General features: G+C 39.9%; 1 protein-coding gene across 1 annotated transcript; it reads right to left on the bottom strand.

Annotated features, from left to right (window-relative positions):
• Positions 1–982: 982 nt before the first annotated feature.
• On the bottom strand, positions 983–18,275 carry card14 (caspase recruitment domain family, member 14). Its single transcript, XM_020654257.3, has 20 exons — positions 17,914–18,275; positions 17,269–17,406; positions 16,854–17,179; positions 15,713–15,853; positions 15,477–15,596; positions 15,080–15,205; positions 13,539–13,685; positions 13,328–13,450; positions 12,691–12,791; positions 12,101–12,156; positions 11,810–11,870; positions 9,920–10,136; positions 9,704–9,830; positions 8,238–8,478; positions 8,040–8,103; positions 7,318–7,411; positions 7,019–7,183; positions 6,324–6,442; positions 4,727–4,842; positions 983–3,617 (listed from the first exon to the last, which is right to left on the bottom strand). Exons 1-20 carry the CDS (start codon positions 18,125–18,127, stop codon positions 3,410–3,412), a joined length of 2,904 nt encoding a protein of 967 aa, XP_020509913.2. The 5' UTR covers positions 18,128–18,275; the 3' UTR covers positions 983–3,409.
• Positions 18,276–18,404: the final 129 nt, after the last annotated feature.

Raw genomic sequence — 18,404 nt, 5'->3', positions numbered from 1 at the left:
AACTGAATAACTTTGTGATGGTGTTGTGTATGGATGAATGTGTTATGAGATCATGAACTAATAATGCAATGTGATCTGTAGGTATTCTTTGCAGTAGTGCCAGGTTGCAGTATGGGATCAAACATACATTGTTCTGTTGTGGCTCTTGGTGTTCTGTTACCTTTGCCACCTCCTTGCAGCAGATATTCTCTCGAGGAGAGAGCTTTGAACAGTGACAACAAGAACACCTGTTGTAAAAGAAAATAAATCAAAGTGCATTACTGTGAAACATGTTGTACATTTTAAAATAGTTATTTGTCTAAAATGTAAAAGTCATAATAAATCCTGCAGGGGGCCTCGTGTAGCCTACCATTCAGAGACGTCCCCCGTCCTCTCCTGCACCTCACTGTCCTGATCACTCGCTGCCCCTGCTAACGGATCAAACCGATACGGCTCAGGACCTCCGTGGTCCTCATGATCTACAGGAGGGTCTTCAGGAGACTCTGGAGGAGAGAAGTCCTCGTCCTCGCTCATGCCTAAATAACCTGTGTGTGTGTGTGTGTGTGTGTGTGTGTGTGTGTGTGTGTGTGTGTGTGTGTGTGTGTGTGTGTGTGTGTGCGTGGGTCAAACATTGTATCATGTTGCGGCTGCGAAGGAGTGAGTGGGCGCGTCTCCCCCGTGGGTGTTGTGAGTGTTGCGACACCCACACTTTCACTGAAACGTAATTTCATCCCCCACACTTTTTACCAGTGGAGTCATCGATGAAAACCTATTGGTCAAGTAAGATTTATTAAGTGACAGTTAAGCCAATCATAGCTGTTTGGTTACAGTTGAAGCACGGTAAAGTTACGTTCATTTAGCAGTAATCCTCCTGTCAGTCATCACTGTCTGAGTCAGTGCTCAGAGCTAACAAATGGACACATGCTACATGTAGCATCCTTCTGAAAGAGAGTTAGTCACCCAAACAAATGTTTTTAAGATAAACCCACCTCACAAAACAACGTAAGTTTAACATTATTTATTTACTCCCGTAACTTTACGATGTAGCGGAAGTCCCCTTTGCAGTTTTTCAAAATAAAATCACATTATATTTGAAGACCGGAAATAAATGGACTGAGGCACAAGGCAATAAGAAAAGCAAAATAAAAGCATCACAAAGAGCAATTTTGAATCTGTTTTTCAGAGCTTAAGATAACTGGGTTACTCACAATGGATGTTCATAAAGTTAGTGTCTGTTTATAATCTTTTGTAACTTTGTCTTGTTGTATGATGTGTCAGCTAACATTAGTTATTGGACATTAAATTAACCAGAATGTGTTGGTTTGTTAGAGGGTGGTAATATACAAGTATTAGAACACCTGCACTTTTAAAATGCTGCTCCACCCATGCTAAGTTGACTCCACCTGAGACGTTTTCAGAACTGTGCCTACCTGTTAATTAATATAAAATAATATTTGAAAATAAATACAAGACAAAGGGCAGGACTGTTTGAGAAGAAGATCTCAGATTGGAGTTACCTGTGTCTGTTTACTGACCAAACTTTATTATACAATCTCACTTACTAATAACGATATCTGATTTTTTAAAAGCTGCTACAAGCCATGATAGTCATGTTTAGTTAAGGAGATATATAGCAAAATAAGTAAATGTGTTCAGAGATTCTCACTTTTATGAAAAAAATAATATACATAAAGCTCACACAGCTAACTTAGATTAATAACTGAGGTTACTGCTCGTTCTGGAGACTGATAGCCATGGTTACGTTTGTCAAATCTCATCTTTTTCTGAAACAACTTTTTCTCATGCTCTGAAGGATCTAGTCTTCCACGTAATTATTATAACAATCCCATCATGCCTTAAAGATTCTTCAATCATTTACATCGTCCATTTAAAGTTGTGATTCATATTTCAACAGGCCTCTTTTTAATTTTCTGATCTTATTCAGAGAAAGATGCATGTTGCCTACAATTCTGCTGTATACATTCTTCTTTTTATGACCTCAGGGGAAAGCTGCATCTTGGGATCAGTCCAGACCTCAGCCTCTTAATAGGGGGGGGGACTGTAAGGGGGGGGGGGGGACTGTAAGGGTCTCTGTTGGTGCATGCAGCTTCCTCTTTGCACTTGTCCCAGCAGCTCGTAATTCTGCTAGTGCTGCACTCCTTCTTGTCTTTTCCGTATGGTAATAGGAAGTGTTGAGTGGGGGGGGGGGGGGGGGGGGGGGGGGGGTCCTGCTCCCATAAATTCAGCAGCAGGTGGTCATCCAGTTGTTGTGGGTGTCCATGGGTGGAGGGACTGTGTGCCTCAAATGAAGACCTGGAAGGCATGCACATCTTGGAGGCCGTGGTCACACTTTTGCCCTCCTCACAACTGGCCCATAAGCTGCAGATTTATGGAGTGAGCACGGTACCGACTAAAAAAATACCTTATCAGGGTCAGTATTGTTGTCATCACTATGAAAAGGAAAAAAAATCTATACATCAAAGCTACAGAATGTAAATATTTTTCATTCAAATGTTGGTTGAAGTAACACATTTGAATCATTGCATGTCATTAACTATACATTATTTTTTTTTCCTTTGAATAAATGTGTCTCTGATCTGTGAAAGTCATGCTTTTTTTAAATCCTTATCAGGTGTGAATCAAACAACCAATCAGGCCTATCTGACACGTAACCATCCTGTCTGTGTGAGGGGAATGTTGGGGTTGCACCACATGTTGCTGTGACAAGCCGGTTGGCTGCATTCCACTGGACTTTCCATGTCACCACTGCTCCTTTAACACGTTATAAACACAGCACGTTTCAATCATAAATCTTCATCTATAAAATGTGCAAAAATAAACAAGGCTCTGGGAATTTCCAAACAATGTGTGCTGGAAACATTTCAAACAGAACTGATCAAAATATTCTCCATTAAAGACTCCACTCACTATTCTGAGAAATGAGAAAGTGGCCACTGTAACGTCATTAAGAATGTTTACAGAAAAGATCCAGAGATGAAAAAGAGAATGGTTATTGGAGGGAGTTTTTTAAAGTACAATATCTGAAACATATTGCAGAGGTCATTAGCATGTTTTAATGATGTTTGTGTTTTTAGTGGGCACCACATACCAGTATTTGTTTTAAATGAATGCCTCTTGTATACTGAGCAAGAGTAGAGTGTAGGATCTTCTCTTTTTAAGACTGAAGTTCAACATCCTACAACCCTATACTTCACGAGGTGTGAACACCTTTCAAACATACAGTAAAAAAGTAAAGAGTCCTTCTTACACCAAGTAACTCATAGGTATCATAGATACGTACACATGTTCAGAAAAATATTTTCCTGTAAAGCTTTTTTACACAATTGTTAAATATTCTTATTAGAAGAGTTCTATGAGAGATAATACTTCTAATTCTATGTCTTCTGAATGTTCTGTTCTGTCCTCTGCTTCACCACAGGTCCGGCTCCACCCAGACAATCTTCTGCTGCTCCTCCCGGATGATGGTGCGCAGGCTTGTCAGCAGGGAGGCCTGGTCACACCAGGAGTCCGGAGTCACGCTGTGATACAGACACGGCAGCTTGTCCAACAGGGGCTCCTCACTCCTTGAACATGCGAGGAGCTGCTCCTCTGACTGGCTGTGGCGATGCAACTTCGCCCTTGATAGAAGGAATAAAGGAGATAAAGTAAAAGATGAATGCAGGATCTACTGTACATCTTTGATCAGATAAGGACAGTACAAGTGTAGACTTTCACGACGTCAGGTTATTTCCTTACAGCTAAAATGAGTTTGTCTTATCTACATGAAACATCAACATGAAAGGCCAGGTTCTGTTTAAAGGGAAAAGGTTTCTCTCTGGACTGGCGACATTTAATGAAAGACAAATATCTCTCTGAAGAGATGAGAGTTTTTCCTGTGACAGACCGGACCACTTTGCGGCTGCAGGCGGGCATGAATTTTTTTTAAAAACTTTTTTTTCCCTCTGTTGCTATTCTTAAGTTATTCAACATAAATAAAATCTGGTCAGCAGACTTAAAGGCCTGTTTGTTAAGTGTACTTTGGGATTCAATGGTTTTCATGGAAAGTTAGATTTAATGTAAATGAAACCATAGTTACTGAAATACACTGATGTAAAAGGTTCCCTAAAGGTTTGCAAAAACAAACACTAAGATACAACACTGGTTCTAAAGAAAGTGTGATGCTCTGACATGTAAATAAAACAGAAACAATCATTTTTAATATTGCTCAAAAATCTTTCACTGAAAATCACAGTGAGAAGATTTGTTATGTTAAAATTCAGAAAGTAAATCCAAAATATGCACTCACCCTCAGTTACTTATATGAGTGCTGAAGTGGAAATGTAAGATTTTGGTGGACTGTCCTGAACTTCTTTTCATACATTAAGTTTAAAATTCATCCATGCACTGATTCCTCATTTGATGCCTTCTAATTTAATTCAGGTGTAACCCCTTTTTTTAAAAGTCGGGTTGTGTCCGAGTACGACAAAACAAACATCACTGCATGGAAACAGACCCAGCTTGTATGAGTTACTATATATGATCACGGATCAAACATACATATTTCCATTTGTTTTTTCTGTGTGTTAACGTCATACACAGGACAAACTGGGTTATCCATCTCCAGTGGGGTAATCACTTTCACCTGAGGGCATGTTTGCATAGCTGAAATCTTAAAGATGATCTAAATCTGATAAGCTGCATCATGAGCAATGAGGTGAGCTCTGTCAGAAAAAGTAGAAAAGTTTACCTCAGTTTACGTGCACTGCGTGCAGACTGGCCAATGAAGATGATAATAGGGAAGATCTGAGCCCTGTGCAGCCGACGCACGCAGTCCAGCCCCAACGGCAGCACACAGTGGATCCCCTGTTGAGTAAGGAGAAAGAATGTTAGAATACGCTTTAAAAGTCAGTGTTTTTACTTCACACAACTTTAAGGCAACACCATGACACTGCAGAATGACAACATGCCCAAAATGGAAGTGTTAGCATGCTTATGTTTAGCAGGATGGTTTACCAGGTTTATCAACTGTAGCTTAGTCAGTTAACATGCAATTCATTGCTTAAGAATCAGAAAACAAATCAGTTTAGCAAGTTTTTGGTCTTACCATGGAATGCCAGACTGTTCAAATACACGTGACTTTCAACACGTTAACAACACATTGTATACCATTTGTTTACACGGTGTTTACACGTTGTCTATGCGTTAAAATCTGACATGTCAACAACATGTAGACAACACAGTCACTACTAGTGCTGGTAGCTGAGCAGTAAGTCTAGGGGTTGCCTACCAAGGCCTCTCATTTCTTTGCCCTTTTTTTCATTTTTCATGTAGGCTTTAAAAAAACTATATTTTGATTGCAGTGTCATGACTTTTATATATTATATTATTTGGTAAATAAACATATTAATGGACACTCTAGCTTTAACACTGATTAAATGGCAGTGTGGACAGCGACCGTGTGATCATGTGCGACGCGACATATAAAGCTTGCTGTTACTGTAGGACACTAAGTCAATGTAAAAATGTATCATTTCTGTCCTGATGATGGTGCTAGAGATGAAGGGGAAGGTTGTAGGGCTTGAGGGCATAGCCTTTATTTTGGTAAAGGTATGCAGGATCTACAAGTACAGATTGGCTGAGTGTGTTTGAATACAGACATGAATGTGTCTTCATGAAAAAAACAGCCAGACTGGTTACTAGTGTCATCTGGAACAGCGAAGCCAATCCCTGGGGAAGAACTACAGCTATACCAGGAGGGAAACTGAGAGCATGTGTAAACTTAACTTCACAAATCTGCAAACCTGGTCAGATATGATTTTAATTTAGGCAGTACACTGTGAAAAGTGATCTTACTTTGCCCATATAGACATAAGACTGAGATAAAACATGCATGTTGATGTCCTGTGATTTTGATTTAATAAACGTAACAGTGGGTATAAGCTAATGTATATTCTAATGCAGAAATGTGTTATTTCATGTATGTGGACTAAATCAAAGGGATGCAGCAAATTGCCTTTGATATAGATTATATCTGTTATCAGTGCCAAGTCCAAGGATACAACTTCCATCAAAAACGCCATGTATGTGCCTCTCCTCTGTTTTAAACACCACACCTGAAATCTGTAATCTATATTGTATAAAATTGATAGCCAAAATAACAGTCCAAGGTATTTTACACAAAAACATGGTGCACGAGGAAATGTCTGTATTGTCAAAGTTACTGAGTTGGAAAATTTGAAAACTATGAATTTTTGTTAAAAAACTCACAACAATAGATTTAGTGACTTAGTTCTTACAATAAGGACAAAAAAACATCTGTTCAACTCTTATGATTTGATTCTGACCTTCTTCATGACTTTGTTGACACTCTGCAGAGTGTAGCAGCAGTTTCCTCCCTGCTCACACTCCTCCAGGATCTCAGACCTCTGCAGACGAGCTCCATGCTCGCTGGCGTTTAGCATCTCTGTAGAGTGAAGGATTGGAGAGATAGGAGAGAGAGAATCCAAGATATAAGGCATGAGGTGATAACATCTCTGTTGTCATTCATTTTAATCATGTAGATAGAGTTATGTATACTTTCATTTTCATTAAAACACACACAATGATTGACCTTAAAGCTATGTTAAAGCTCATCATTATTTATAGCTACATGATCTTGTTTGGTGTAATATCTGAGACATTTGGATTAGATCTCTATCTGCATGACCTCTTGTCTTCTGTTCTTTACATTTGTCTTTGTTATTACTATTAAACTTCCAGACAATGAACATCAAACCTTCATTTCACCTTATCATCGCAGGGTTTCCGGACAGCATTTAACATCTTTACAGCCTCAATAAATGTAATCACTATTTATACACACAGTTGATTTCCTTCCTGGTTTGCAGCAATACACAAACATGTGATTAAAATAGACTCATCTGTGGGTGCTTTGAAGTGTGTTACTGTGTACCTAAACCTTATACTCCAGCAGAAACAAATATGAAATATGAATACACGTGCTATCATTTCAGAAAAATAACAGCATTGAATTCCCCACCAGGCTCACAGAGCTGGAAGCCCTGCCATCCTTCCAGCTTCTTGTCCAGGATGCGGCCCAGGACGGTGGGCAGCAGCAGGACAGGCCTGCAGATGGGTGGGTAGTGTGGAGTGACCAGGGTGTAAGGCATGAGGGACATGCAGGTTTTAGATGCTGATGAAGCTCCTGCAAAGGAAATGATTCACATCGAGAGAAAGGTACGTGCATTCATTAAAAGTCTTTATCAAACAGTTGATATAAGACAGTTAAAAAAACATTTGTAGTTTTTGAATCTGCTGCCCCAGGCTATCATACTATACCTGACTCTAGGGTCTTCTCATCCTCCACACTGACCCACAGTGGGTTCCTGCCCTGTCGCCCGGTGCTGACGATCCTCACCGCCTTCTCCTTATTCTGAGACACCAAACACCAAGCCTCGTGAAAAATAAGAAATATTCCAAGGAAGACGTCACCAGTGAACCTGGGGGGACAGAGCCTTCTCTCTGGAACTCACTCCCTACACACATTCAACACTGCACCGAGCCTCCTACTTTCAAATCTCTTATCAAAACTCACCTCTTCAAACAAGCTTTTAATGTATGATTGTGATGTATTTCCTGTTTTCTGTAGTTTACCTTTATTGTTGTTATCTTTATGATTTGTGTGTAATGTTGCAATGTCTGTTAGTCTGTCTTACTGTGCTGTTCTTTCTGTTTTTAACTTTGTGTCTTTGAGTTTTTGAAAAGCGCTTATAAATAAAATGTATTATTTTTTTTTTTTTAAAGATTTATTTTTGGGCTTTTTGTGTCTTTAATGGAGAGATAGGACAGTGGATAGACTTGGAAATCAGGGAGAGAGAGAGGGGAATGACATGCAGGAAAAAGGCCACAGGTGAACCCGGGCCACCCGCTTGAGACGACAGCCTCCATACATGGGACGTGCGCACTAACCACTGCGCCACCAGCGGCCCAACAAAATGTATTATTATTATTATTATTTTGGATAGTTCCAGCAGGGCGGTAGCATTTTCAATGATTCTCACCTTTTGAGACTTCTTCGTTTGAAAGCTCATTTCTTCAATAATACGGATCAGAAGTCTTTGTGCCCTGTGTCATCAGAAAGCAGAAGTTCCCAGGACTTTGAGCAGTGTTTTCAAAATGACTTGCAAGTTCTCACTTTCTACCAAAGCTGCCACCTCCCAAAAACACATCTGCTGCATATTTCTCATCAGTGTACTCACCTGTAATAGTTTGGTACGGTTCCGCTCTTGAGGGCCAGGAGCTGACAGGGATGAACTTGACTGGCGTGCCATGAGTCCTCGCTGTTAATTGGTCGTGTGTTGGTCACATGAAGGATGTCGTTGCAGGACACGGCCAGGGATCCGTTTGGGCCGGCAGGGAAGGACATGTTGACACGGACGTAAAAGGAGTCTCCTGATGATGTCTGACTGCTCTTCAGTTTCTGCAGCAGCACCTCATAGTCTGAGAAGGCAGAGGACAATCTGTGTTTGTATCTTTTATTTACACAGGATGAACTCTATTACCTTTTCACTAAATGTGTACTGTGGCTCTGGTTGTGTGTGTTTGTTTTGTTTTGTTTTTTCCAAATAAGAAAGTTATCGCTCTTGTTTAGAGTTAAAAAACCCAAAACAAATCTTGTTCCATTTTTAGATTCCTGTGTCACATATCCTCTTCAAAATGCCAACACAAAAAAACACCCTCTCTCTGATGCAGCAGGTTGAACAACATTTTACCTTGTTGAACTTCAACAAGCTCACAAGTTCACATGAGATTCATCACATAGCAGCTGGCCATGCCTCAAGAAAAACAAACTGCAGGCATCAAATCAGCTGAAGCCCAAAACATGTATTTCACAGCCAGTGCCAAGATACAGTCACTGTGTTATGATTCTGCATGTGCACATATTTTACATCCACATCATGTGTAAGCACATTTTCTCTAATAAACTATATTAGCAAAGTGCAAAAGCATTCATTTTGTTCCTTTTATGTTTGTTATTTATGCTGTACTTAAAGCGCTTAAAGGTTTAGGGCCAAAATACATGAGTGACCTCCTGATTAATTATGAACCATCCAGACCGCTCAGGTCGTCTGGGACAGGTCTGCTCTCTGTCCCCAGAGTCAGAACCAAACACAGAGAAGCAGCGTTCAGTTTCTATGCTTCTTATATCTGGAACAAACTCCCAGAAAACTGCAGGTCTGCTGAAACTCTCAGCTCTTTTAAATCCAGGTTGAAGACACACCTGTTTACAGCTGCCTTTCATTAAACAGCTTTAATAAGATTTTAAACTTTAACTCTGCACTGTAACTTTTAACTCTTTTTATATTTTTACTTTATTTATTTCATTTGAATTATATTTATTTGAACATATGTTAGGATTGAATAATTTCAGTGATTTTTAAATGTTCTATTTGAATGTTTATTTTCTTTCCTCTGTCATGATGCTTTTGATGTCTTGTGTGAAGCACTTTGAATTGCCTTGTTGAAATGTGCGACATAAATAAACTTGCCTTGCCTATAACCACAAATTGTCCCAGTGCAACTGTGCTGGATTTGTCATGAGAAATGATAGGTTACCTGATGTGTTTCAGAATGAAAAACTTATACTTAAAGAATTGAAAGGTTTTTGGAGCTGGAAGTAACATTTGGAGTGAAACATATTGTGTCTACATTCTGATGAACATACCGTCTTGCCTGTGCCGAAGGGAAAGGTTACAGAGGCCTGTGACTTGGCCAAGAGCCCACAAAGCCTCCTCCAGAGTAGAATCCTCCAGGACCATCTGAAGAGCTTTCTGGTTGTGCTCGTACTTCACCTGCAGAAAAAGCAAAAAGATAATAAAAAAAGTCTTCACAGTGGACAGGATAAGATTACTGCAGTGATCAGAAACACACTCAGACCAACCTCCACTATCTGTGCCCCGGGGCTGATGCCGACAGTATGGGCAGCGCTGCCTTCTGTCACTTGGTGAACAAACACTCCGGTCTTATTGCCTCCGACCACGGCCAGCTGGCTGAGCAGCGCCTCCCCCTGGAAGGAGAAGCTGAGCACTCTGGCATTCACGCGGAGTGCTTTTGGACGAGATCGCATGAGGAAAGGAGGGGGAGTGGTTCTTGACAGGCTGGTGAGAAATGAATGAGGGGAAAAAATTAAAGACAGGCTACGGGCATTTTTTTTTAAAATTTTTTAAAAGATGGTAATTTCCGTCAATAAAAAGAAACATGTCATTTTTAATTCAAAAATAAAAACATAATTTTGTACAATAAGTCAATCATTTCCAATGTGTTGGCTGTTCTCTCTTGTTGAGCTGATAATATACTGGCTGACCTGAAGAGGTCATTTAAAAGAAATGTATGTGTATGTTTTTCAATTTTTACTACTTATTATTTTGCTGCTTTACAAATGCTCGTGTGGCATGAAAAATAAGACTGACAGGATGGATTGCCTTTTTATTTTCTATACTTACTCATGGTCCCAAGGGCCCAGTGGTTCGACAATAATCTAACGGGATTAAAACTATCAAATAGGAATTGAAATCCAGTTTTTTCAACTGAAAAAAAGGACAACGTAATCTAAAAGGATCAAGTAATCCAATCCTGGTTTAATCCAAACAAAAACCTCCAGTTTGTGTTGCTCAAAACTTTTGAGTAGGTTTATGATAACTTTCATCTACAACATCTGGGTCGTCCTGATGAGGCTGGATTACAAAGAAAAAATGCAAGAAAACTTTTAAATTGCTAAAACAAAACAACACTTCTACAAGATAGTGGATACTTTTAAAGACTTCATTTGAACTATATTTTGCCCTAGAATGCTGTTTTGCTTCAGTGACAAAGTAGATGAGGTCCAAATTAGAGTTTTCCAGATACATGTTCACCAAAAAGCTCCACTATCAAACATTACCTTTCTAACTTAAAGCAGCCATATGGATCTTTCAATGTGTGTAGATTTTGGCGACTCCTGTGGGCAAACTATGTAGTCTTTCCTTTACAGCTCTGCTAAACCAGATTTGGTAATCCAGGGAAGATACACTTGTTGCAGAGGGCATAGTTAGCTAGAAAATGCTGCAGAGCTCAGTGTTTTTATATCGCTTAGCATGGAACGTTCAGATGAAGGGCTGATCTACATAATAACGACCCGATTTAGCTCCGCCCATGAAAACCTAGAACTGAAACTTGAGAAAACCGTAATAACTGTCAAAAATCGGAAATTAGTCAAACATAGTTCTCAGTCTTTGCACATGTTTAAAGCTGTCTTCTTGCAACATATTTAGCGTGCTTGGAGACGTATTGTTGATTTGACTTTACAGGGACTTTAAAGGTCTGCACCTGGATCAGGTGATCTTTGAACAACCGGGATAAAAGTGAGTTGTATTACTGAGCCCAGAGGATAAACCATCCTGACTTTGGTGAGCATCTACTTTTTCTTGTTTTGCAGGTAGCAAATGAAAGATTTGTTGGATGACAGATTGTACTTTATGGATTTCCACCAATGCTTCGAAACAAATTAAACTCCCACCGGCCTCACATGTACTTTGTGTTCTGTGCTTTTTAACATAGTATACTAACATGCTTAACTAAGTTGGGGACGATATTATACTTGACAGGCAACTGCTGTTTACATGATTATTGTTTGCAAATAGATGTTAGCATTTTGTTCACGGCACTGCTGTGTCTAAGAGAAGCCGAAAAACTTGAAAGAGCTGAAATAATGTGGTTGACATTTGAAAGTAATCCTGTATTAAGCCGTATATAATATTGGGTTTAACAATGTTGATTCTGTGGACAAACTCACCCATCAGGGCTGGAAACAGTGGCAGGGGAAAGCCTGGGCGTGTGCTCATCTTCATTCCCCACTAAACAAAAGAGAGGCTGTTGAAGGATTTGGCATCAGGTTTGTTTTCTCAGTAATAACATGCTAAGGAATAATGTGTTACTTTACAGCCCTGGCAAAGGCTCAACATCGATATCTTAAGATAATGAAGGTCAGAAACACCACCCCTCCACCCCACCCACCCACTCACACAGGCACACAAACACATAGAGACACTCACGCAAAGATAGTTAATGATTTTTCTGTACAAACCATGGAGAATAAACTCAAAGCTGTCCGTAAGAGAATCAGTCTCAGCTTTTTCCAAGCTACAAGAGAAGAAAAAAAAAAGATACTAGCTTCATAAACTTAAAAAAATCATGACCACATAAACTGATGATGTTGGTTTAAAAGCCAAAAGTGAATACCAAATGTTACATAACTAAGCCATTCTTCAACCCAGGTACAAGTTTAGTGGGTAGAGATTATTCAAACTTTATTGTTGACGAGGCTGAGTCCTTGTTTTCACTTTGAACAATGTAATACACATAAAGCTCCTTTGAACAGTATTACAAAACGTACTTGTCTTATTTATTAAAACTCTCTCCTCTTCTAAAACTTTGTATGATCTCATCCTCTTTAAACCTCTTTCCATCCTGTAAATAAATCATCTATTTGAAACTGGTGTTGTCATGTTAACAGAGAGGAATGCAGAAGTCAGGACACCTTAATGTCGTTATTCCTGTGTTGTGCTTACAGCCGACTGCTTTGTCTTTTGAAAATTCACATTGTACTTAAAAAAAAAGCATGGGGAGCAGATGGCAGTAACATATACTATAATACTAATGCAGAAAGATACAGACCTGCTGTCAGCATGGAGCTCTTCTTCCCTTCTACGCAGAGACTCCAAACCAGGGGGGTCAGCGATATTTGATCTGACACTTCCTGCTGTAGGATCTTCACACTACACACAGAAAGATACACATAGTAAACATGTACTCTCAATTCATGTCAAACTATTTATAATAATAAAAAGTAAATATACTGTCTGATAAAAGCTAGTGTTAAAAGTACTGTCACCTCAATGTTTTATTCCAAGTCTCAATGAAAGCCTAAATGTTGAGTTTAGACACATTCTCTGATTGTGATTGTTTTTTATTTCAACGCCAAATTAACTTATTTTAATACCAAAGTGACACATACAAACAAATTTGATTTTCTAAAATATGTCAAACTTCAACTTCCTGCAACCCCCACACAAGGCAACATAGTGTTGGTTCATCTTTCAGTACTTCTCAGCCCTAAGCCCATTGGTTCTTACTGCCAAAGCATATATTTGGAAAAAGTCACACAAATAATGTTTCAATTTCCAAACAAAGATGTTTAAGCTTTAAAAAAAAATGTTTCGGATGTTTGAGGAGCATTTGATAATAGATGCATGGTTAAAAATCACAAAGCGTCCCCCCATGGCTGGTCTTGTAACTCAAAAAACACACATACCTCTGAGTTGCTGGCACTCATTGATATGGGATTGACTGCATCCATACGACAAAGTCTACGTCTCGGTCTGATTGTGGAATCTTCAAAGCTGGATCTTGGGCTCTCCCACTCTGCCTCAGACTCCTTTCACAATAACATAGATGACTGTGTTAATATCATCATTCCTGTTGTGTTAACGTGTGTGCTGCTCTGTGCTTGTGTGAGATATTACATCACAGCTCTGCTGTCTTCTGGAGTTATGGTTGGCCTGCAGGCTAAAGACGCGCTCCTGGAGCTCCACCAGCTGACACCTTAGGGTGTCCTTCTCAGCCAACACACGGGCAATCACTGACTGTGCCTCGTTTCTGGACAGGTATGCCTACAAACCAAAACAACCGTACTTAACATCATGCAGTCCTTTCATTTTTTTACAAAGAACGATACACATCACCAAAATGCCATGACGACAACAAGCCTGACAACACGTGTTTCAGTCAGCTATGGTTAATAAAATAGAGACAAAATTTGAATCATATTCTTCTCTTTGTTTATGGTGCAAGGAAGAAAAACTCTCACACAAACATGTAGCATGTAGCATCACATAATCCTAAAGTTGATGTCAAATATGAATTGAACATACCTGTGGGTACATTCTTTTATTTAACATGAGGACTATAGCAGAACATTGTGCCGTTCTGCTTCTGGATTCCTTTTTTTAATTTAGGAAATGTTTTTTTTTTTTTAAGTAGGAAAAAAACCCTTTGTACTTCCATTTCATAAGACAAGTGCGTAAGAGAACAATGTGTTCATCAAAAGCTTCATGGTAAACTCCCGCACACGGTCTAACTTGCAAACAAACATTTATTGGCAACAGACAAACCTTCATCAAACAAACCCTGCTTTTCCTGGAATGAGAGGTTTTAAAGAGCAGGTTTACCAATGACACATCATGTTTATGTGGCAACACACAAGAGAGCATGATCCATTCATTAATAACAGGCTGTGAGGTCTAATCATAGTCTAGTGTTGTTGGTTACTCCTATGTACAGTATGTGACTGACTTTTCACCAGCTCAGGAGGTTCTAGGGTGTGGGTGGATTATGCATTTCATTCCTCTTGACATCAATGAAGTTGAATTTCTAAACAATTTAGAAACTGGATTTGAGATGAATCATTTTGGCATGACAGCAACAAAAGGACAATGTAACAAAATGATTTATGTGATTGTAAGAGGTGACTTTAACAACGGCTCATCGACAAAGACTACTTGGACTTTAAAAATGTATCTTCCTTACATGCATTCTGTGAGTAGTTACACACACTAAGATTTTTTCTCATTGTTCACTGCACAGCTCCTACATTACCCCTTTTGTACATTTTGTGTTTTTTATCTTTATTTTTTATATTTTATATTTTACATTTTTAAATTCTATTTCATATATTGTAATATCTTCTTATTCTGTATTATTTAAGTTGTTGCTAGTTCTGCTTTATTTCCTTGTTAATTGTTTAGCACCGATACACCAAGTCAAATTCCTTGTATGTGTAAATGTACTTGGCAATAAACCCCGATTCTGATTCTGATTCTGATTCTGACTATAGAATTTCTAGGAGATTCGTTTAACCAGTGATCCCGGCCAAGACAAATAAACGACTTCACACCGACACATGACTGGGATAAAACAGTCAAGAGAAACCAAACAGCACCGTCTAAAATCCAAACAAGTGCTCGACAGTAAAGTTTGAAGGATGAGGTTTTAATAATTTCCTTGCCTGGTCTCTCTCCGCTTGCAGCTCCCTGATCTGGTTTTGGATCACAGTGCTCTTCTGCTGGTGCAAGTTACAGTCCAGGGTCAGCTGCTGCACCTGGAGGCTCAGGCACTCTTTCTGATCCAGAAGCTGTATTGAAAAACATACAGAAACAATAGTGGCCTCCAGTATTTCAGAGATATATTACAGGATTTAGAATGTTTGATGAGCAAGTCAACAAGCACCAAACTGGAAGCTCAAGAAATGACTTGAATCACAAATGTTCCTCTGAACGAGGCTTTTTGCACAAAAAGGCACAGTGAGATAGTCAAAGGCTCTCTATAGCACAGAAATACAGAATTTGCATAGCATTTCCTGATCCCTGGAGACTAAAACCTAAAAAAAAAAAGCACATACACACCCCTTTGTTTTCATTAAACACCTTTTCATTCTCCTCTCTGTAACACCTGAGCTGCTCTGCGAGCTCCGCGTGGCTGTCTATGGCCTCAGCCAGATCCTGGGCAAGGATGTCCCGACCAGCCTGTCAGAGACATGACATCACACAAGACTGCATAAGAGACATCTGGAACTACGTCAGAGGGGTTTTTTTTTTTTTTTTTTTTTTTAATGCAGAATTGATCATTCTCATTGCTTCACCTTCACAAGCTGGCAGGGCAGAGACCCAACTCCCTCTTGTAGTCGTGGATAGGCTGGCTGAGAGGCACGCCTAAGCGAGCGCCGCTGCTGGAACTCACTCTCTTTTTTTGCCTTCTGCAGCTCTGTCTGCAGCTGATACACCTGCCGTCACATAAGAACAACACCACTCATGTACTCAAAGAATATTTCAACTATTGTTTTTTTAGTAATCATTAAAAAAAAAAAAACCCACAAGGCCTCAAATTGTAAGCTCCTCAATCTAATTATGTTGTGAAAAAACACTTGTCAATTCGGCCTGTTCCATTGGTTACATCCACAGTCAATGATACTGTTACATTGGGACTACATTATACATATGTTGTATCTGAGCCAAAGCCCAGATTACTCAGATGATGTCACTTTCTCAAAGGCTGTTTACACCCTGCGTAAACATCCATCATGGGTGATCTGATAACAAGTGAATAACTCTTATTTACAGGTGTTTACACTTAACATTGACAACACATTTCATTGAGTACCTGTACTTGAGATCAGAACCCACATGCCCGCTTCACATGCAAATGAGCGCACGTGATGGGGGTGGCATTGTTGTCCCAGTTCTCAAATTGAGGGGGAGGATCTTAATGCTGCACAGGACGCATGAGCATTTATTATTTTCTTATTATTATTTTCTTATTTTATTTATTTTATTTCTTATTTTATTTCTTTCTTTATTTTATTATTATTTTATTTTTACAGTCTATGGTTTACACTTCCAAAACAATGAGGACCACCTCTGTGTGTGGTCTGAGCTGTTGTATCAAAATCTGTTCTTAGGACTTACAGTAATGTGGTGCACTCCTAGCCTTAAGGTTATTCACTTGTTATCAGATCACCCTGGATGGATGTAAACAGCCTCTCAAAATAAGCTTCAAAAGGGAAAAACAGACAAGAGTTTGTACAGGCTGTGTTCACAATGATGATGGAATTGTGCTCTAAATTACCCTCAATCTACCTTGCTCACATTTCAGTTCTTTCACGCTGACCTTCTTAGGACTTTCCCCTGAGATCACAGCTTTGTGTTTCAGGAAGAAGAAACTCATTCTATGTGTGCACGAGTTCCCTGAGGTGAGAAAAAATATTGTTGAGAAAGAAAACTGACCTGCAGGTTGAGGTCATGGAGGCGCATGTTCACAGCTGACTTCTCCTCAATGGCCGCTGTGTAGCGCATATACAAGTCACATTTCTCGTCCTTGAGCTTAGTGACATCATGTTGCAAAGAGAACAGGTGCCTCCGCAGGCGTTCATTCTCGGACTGAAGGCACCTGGACTTCTCCTCCTGCGCCATTATCTGCCCAATCTCTGACTCCAGGGAGGCACAGCGTGCACTCATCCTGCCGGCCTCACATCGTGCCTGCTGAAGCTCCTTCTGCATCCCTGTAACAGCTCTGACCAGATACTCTGTCAGCTCTGAGTACTTTATCAGGCCTGCAAAGAGAGCAATGTGGGTCAGACATATAGTTTGAATAAAAACAAGTATTTCCCCTCACATTGCAGGAAGACTTTAAGCCACTGACCACTGAATCCTGAAGGCTCAGTGCTGGGTTTCTGTCCAGTAACATGGGTGTACAGGATCGGGTAATGGATCATCAGACTCTCAAGCAAAGCCACAGCGCCATTCCTCCCCTGGGTCCTCAGCAAATCTAACATATAGCCTAGAAATAGTTGAGGTCAATAAAACACCATCCTGCTCAAACTTCAACCTTTGTGTCAACAAACTTCCTCTAAAGATATGACTACAAGCAAACCAACAGGGGGACAGCTATGTTTTTCTCTTTTATCGTCCCTATCAGAAGTAAAAGCACTGCCTTTTCATTTCTCTTAGGCGAGAAAGCAACAATCATACTGTACAATAATCATAAGTAAACACTTGAATATTTTGTAAAAGCAGGCCATGACACTTTAAAATTCTAACAAGCAACATTACATGTCGGTGTATGTGATTTATAGTTGTTCTAATCTCTGAAGTGTTGTTGGAATTATTCTATTAAAAATGGATTCAAAAGTCTTTCTTAATAAATCAGTAAGTGCATCAGTAGGCGCAATAAAAACAAAAAAAGGACAAAGATGATCCACTTGTCATTAACACATTGAGGCAGACAACAGTACTCCATAACTCCATGGCTTTAAATGTCTTAAAAGAGCAGAGTCAGAAATCTCACTGGTTCTCATGCTGCGGTTGGTTAGATTGTGGCAGGAGAGGATCTCGTCCTGGTCCATCTCGCTGAGCACCCTGGCCTGCCTCAGGTACGGGATCAAGTTGCATGGCTGCACTCCGAGGGAGATCCGGTGTCTGTTGTCGTTAATCAGTTCCCAAAGTTCCTCCTCGCACCGCTCTTTGAGGTCTAGACCCTCAGGAACACACTCCTCTGACATCCTGACTTGAAAGAGAGAGGGGCTTGCCTTCTGCTGAGTCAGTGGGCTCAGCTGGAGCAAACACGCACACACACACACCCTTAGCTGCAAAGACAGTTGTCAGAGACTCATTCCTGGAAGTGAGAAAATCTGTACTGACTGCAAAATGCAGAGGAGCACTGTACAAGGACAAGGCTCTTTCCACGCCCTGTTGGTGTTTGTGACACCGCGTGTTTCTGTGTTTATCTGTGGGTGTGTGGCAAAACCTGTAAAGCAAGCCCTCTGTGATGCAGCTCAA

Source organism: Labrus bergylta, chromosome 1 (assembly GCF_963930695.1).
Source record: "Labrus bergylta chromosome 1, fLabBer1.1, whole genome shotgun sequence".
In the NCBI taxonomy this organism is placed as follows: domain Eukaryota; kingdom Metazoa; phylum Chordata; class Actinopteri; order Labriformes; family Labridae; genus Labrus; species Labrus bergylta.
Note: the sequence above shows the minus strand (reverse complement) of the source record. Positions and strands in the feature narration are given on the sequence as shown.

What these genes read in the sequence shown, in the direction of transcription:
- card14 (XM_020654257.3), bottom strand. Translation starts at nt 18,127, where the DNA reads ATGTCAGAGGAGTGTGTTCCTGAGGGTCTAGACCTCAAAGAGCGGTGC. An exon ending in TGAGCCTTCAGGATTCAGTG is followed by an intron (nt 17,180 to 17,268) that starts GTCAGTGGCTTA and finishes CTCTCTTTGCAG; the next exon opens with GCCTGATAAAGTACTCAGAG. An exon ending in CGCAGTGCACGTAAACTGAG is followed by an intron (nt 3,618 to 4,726) that starts GTAAACTTTTCT and finishes CCTTCTATCAAG; the next exon opens with GGCGAAGTTGCATCGCCACA.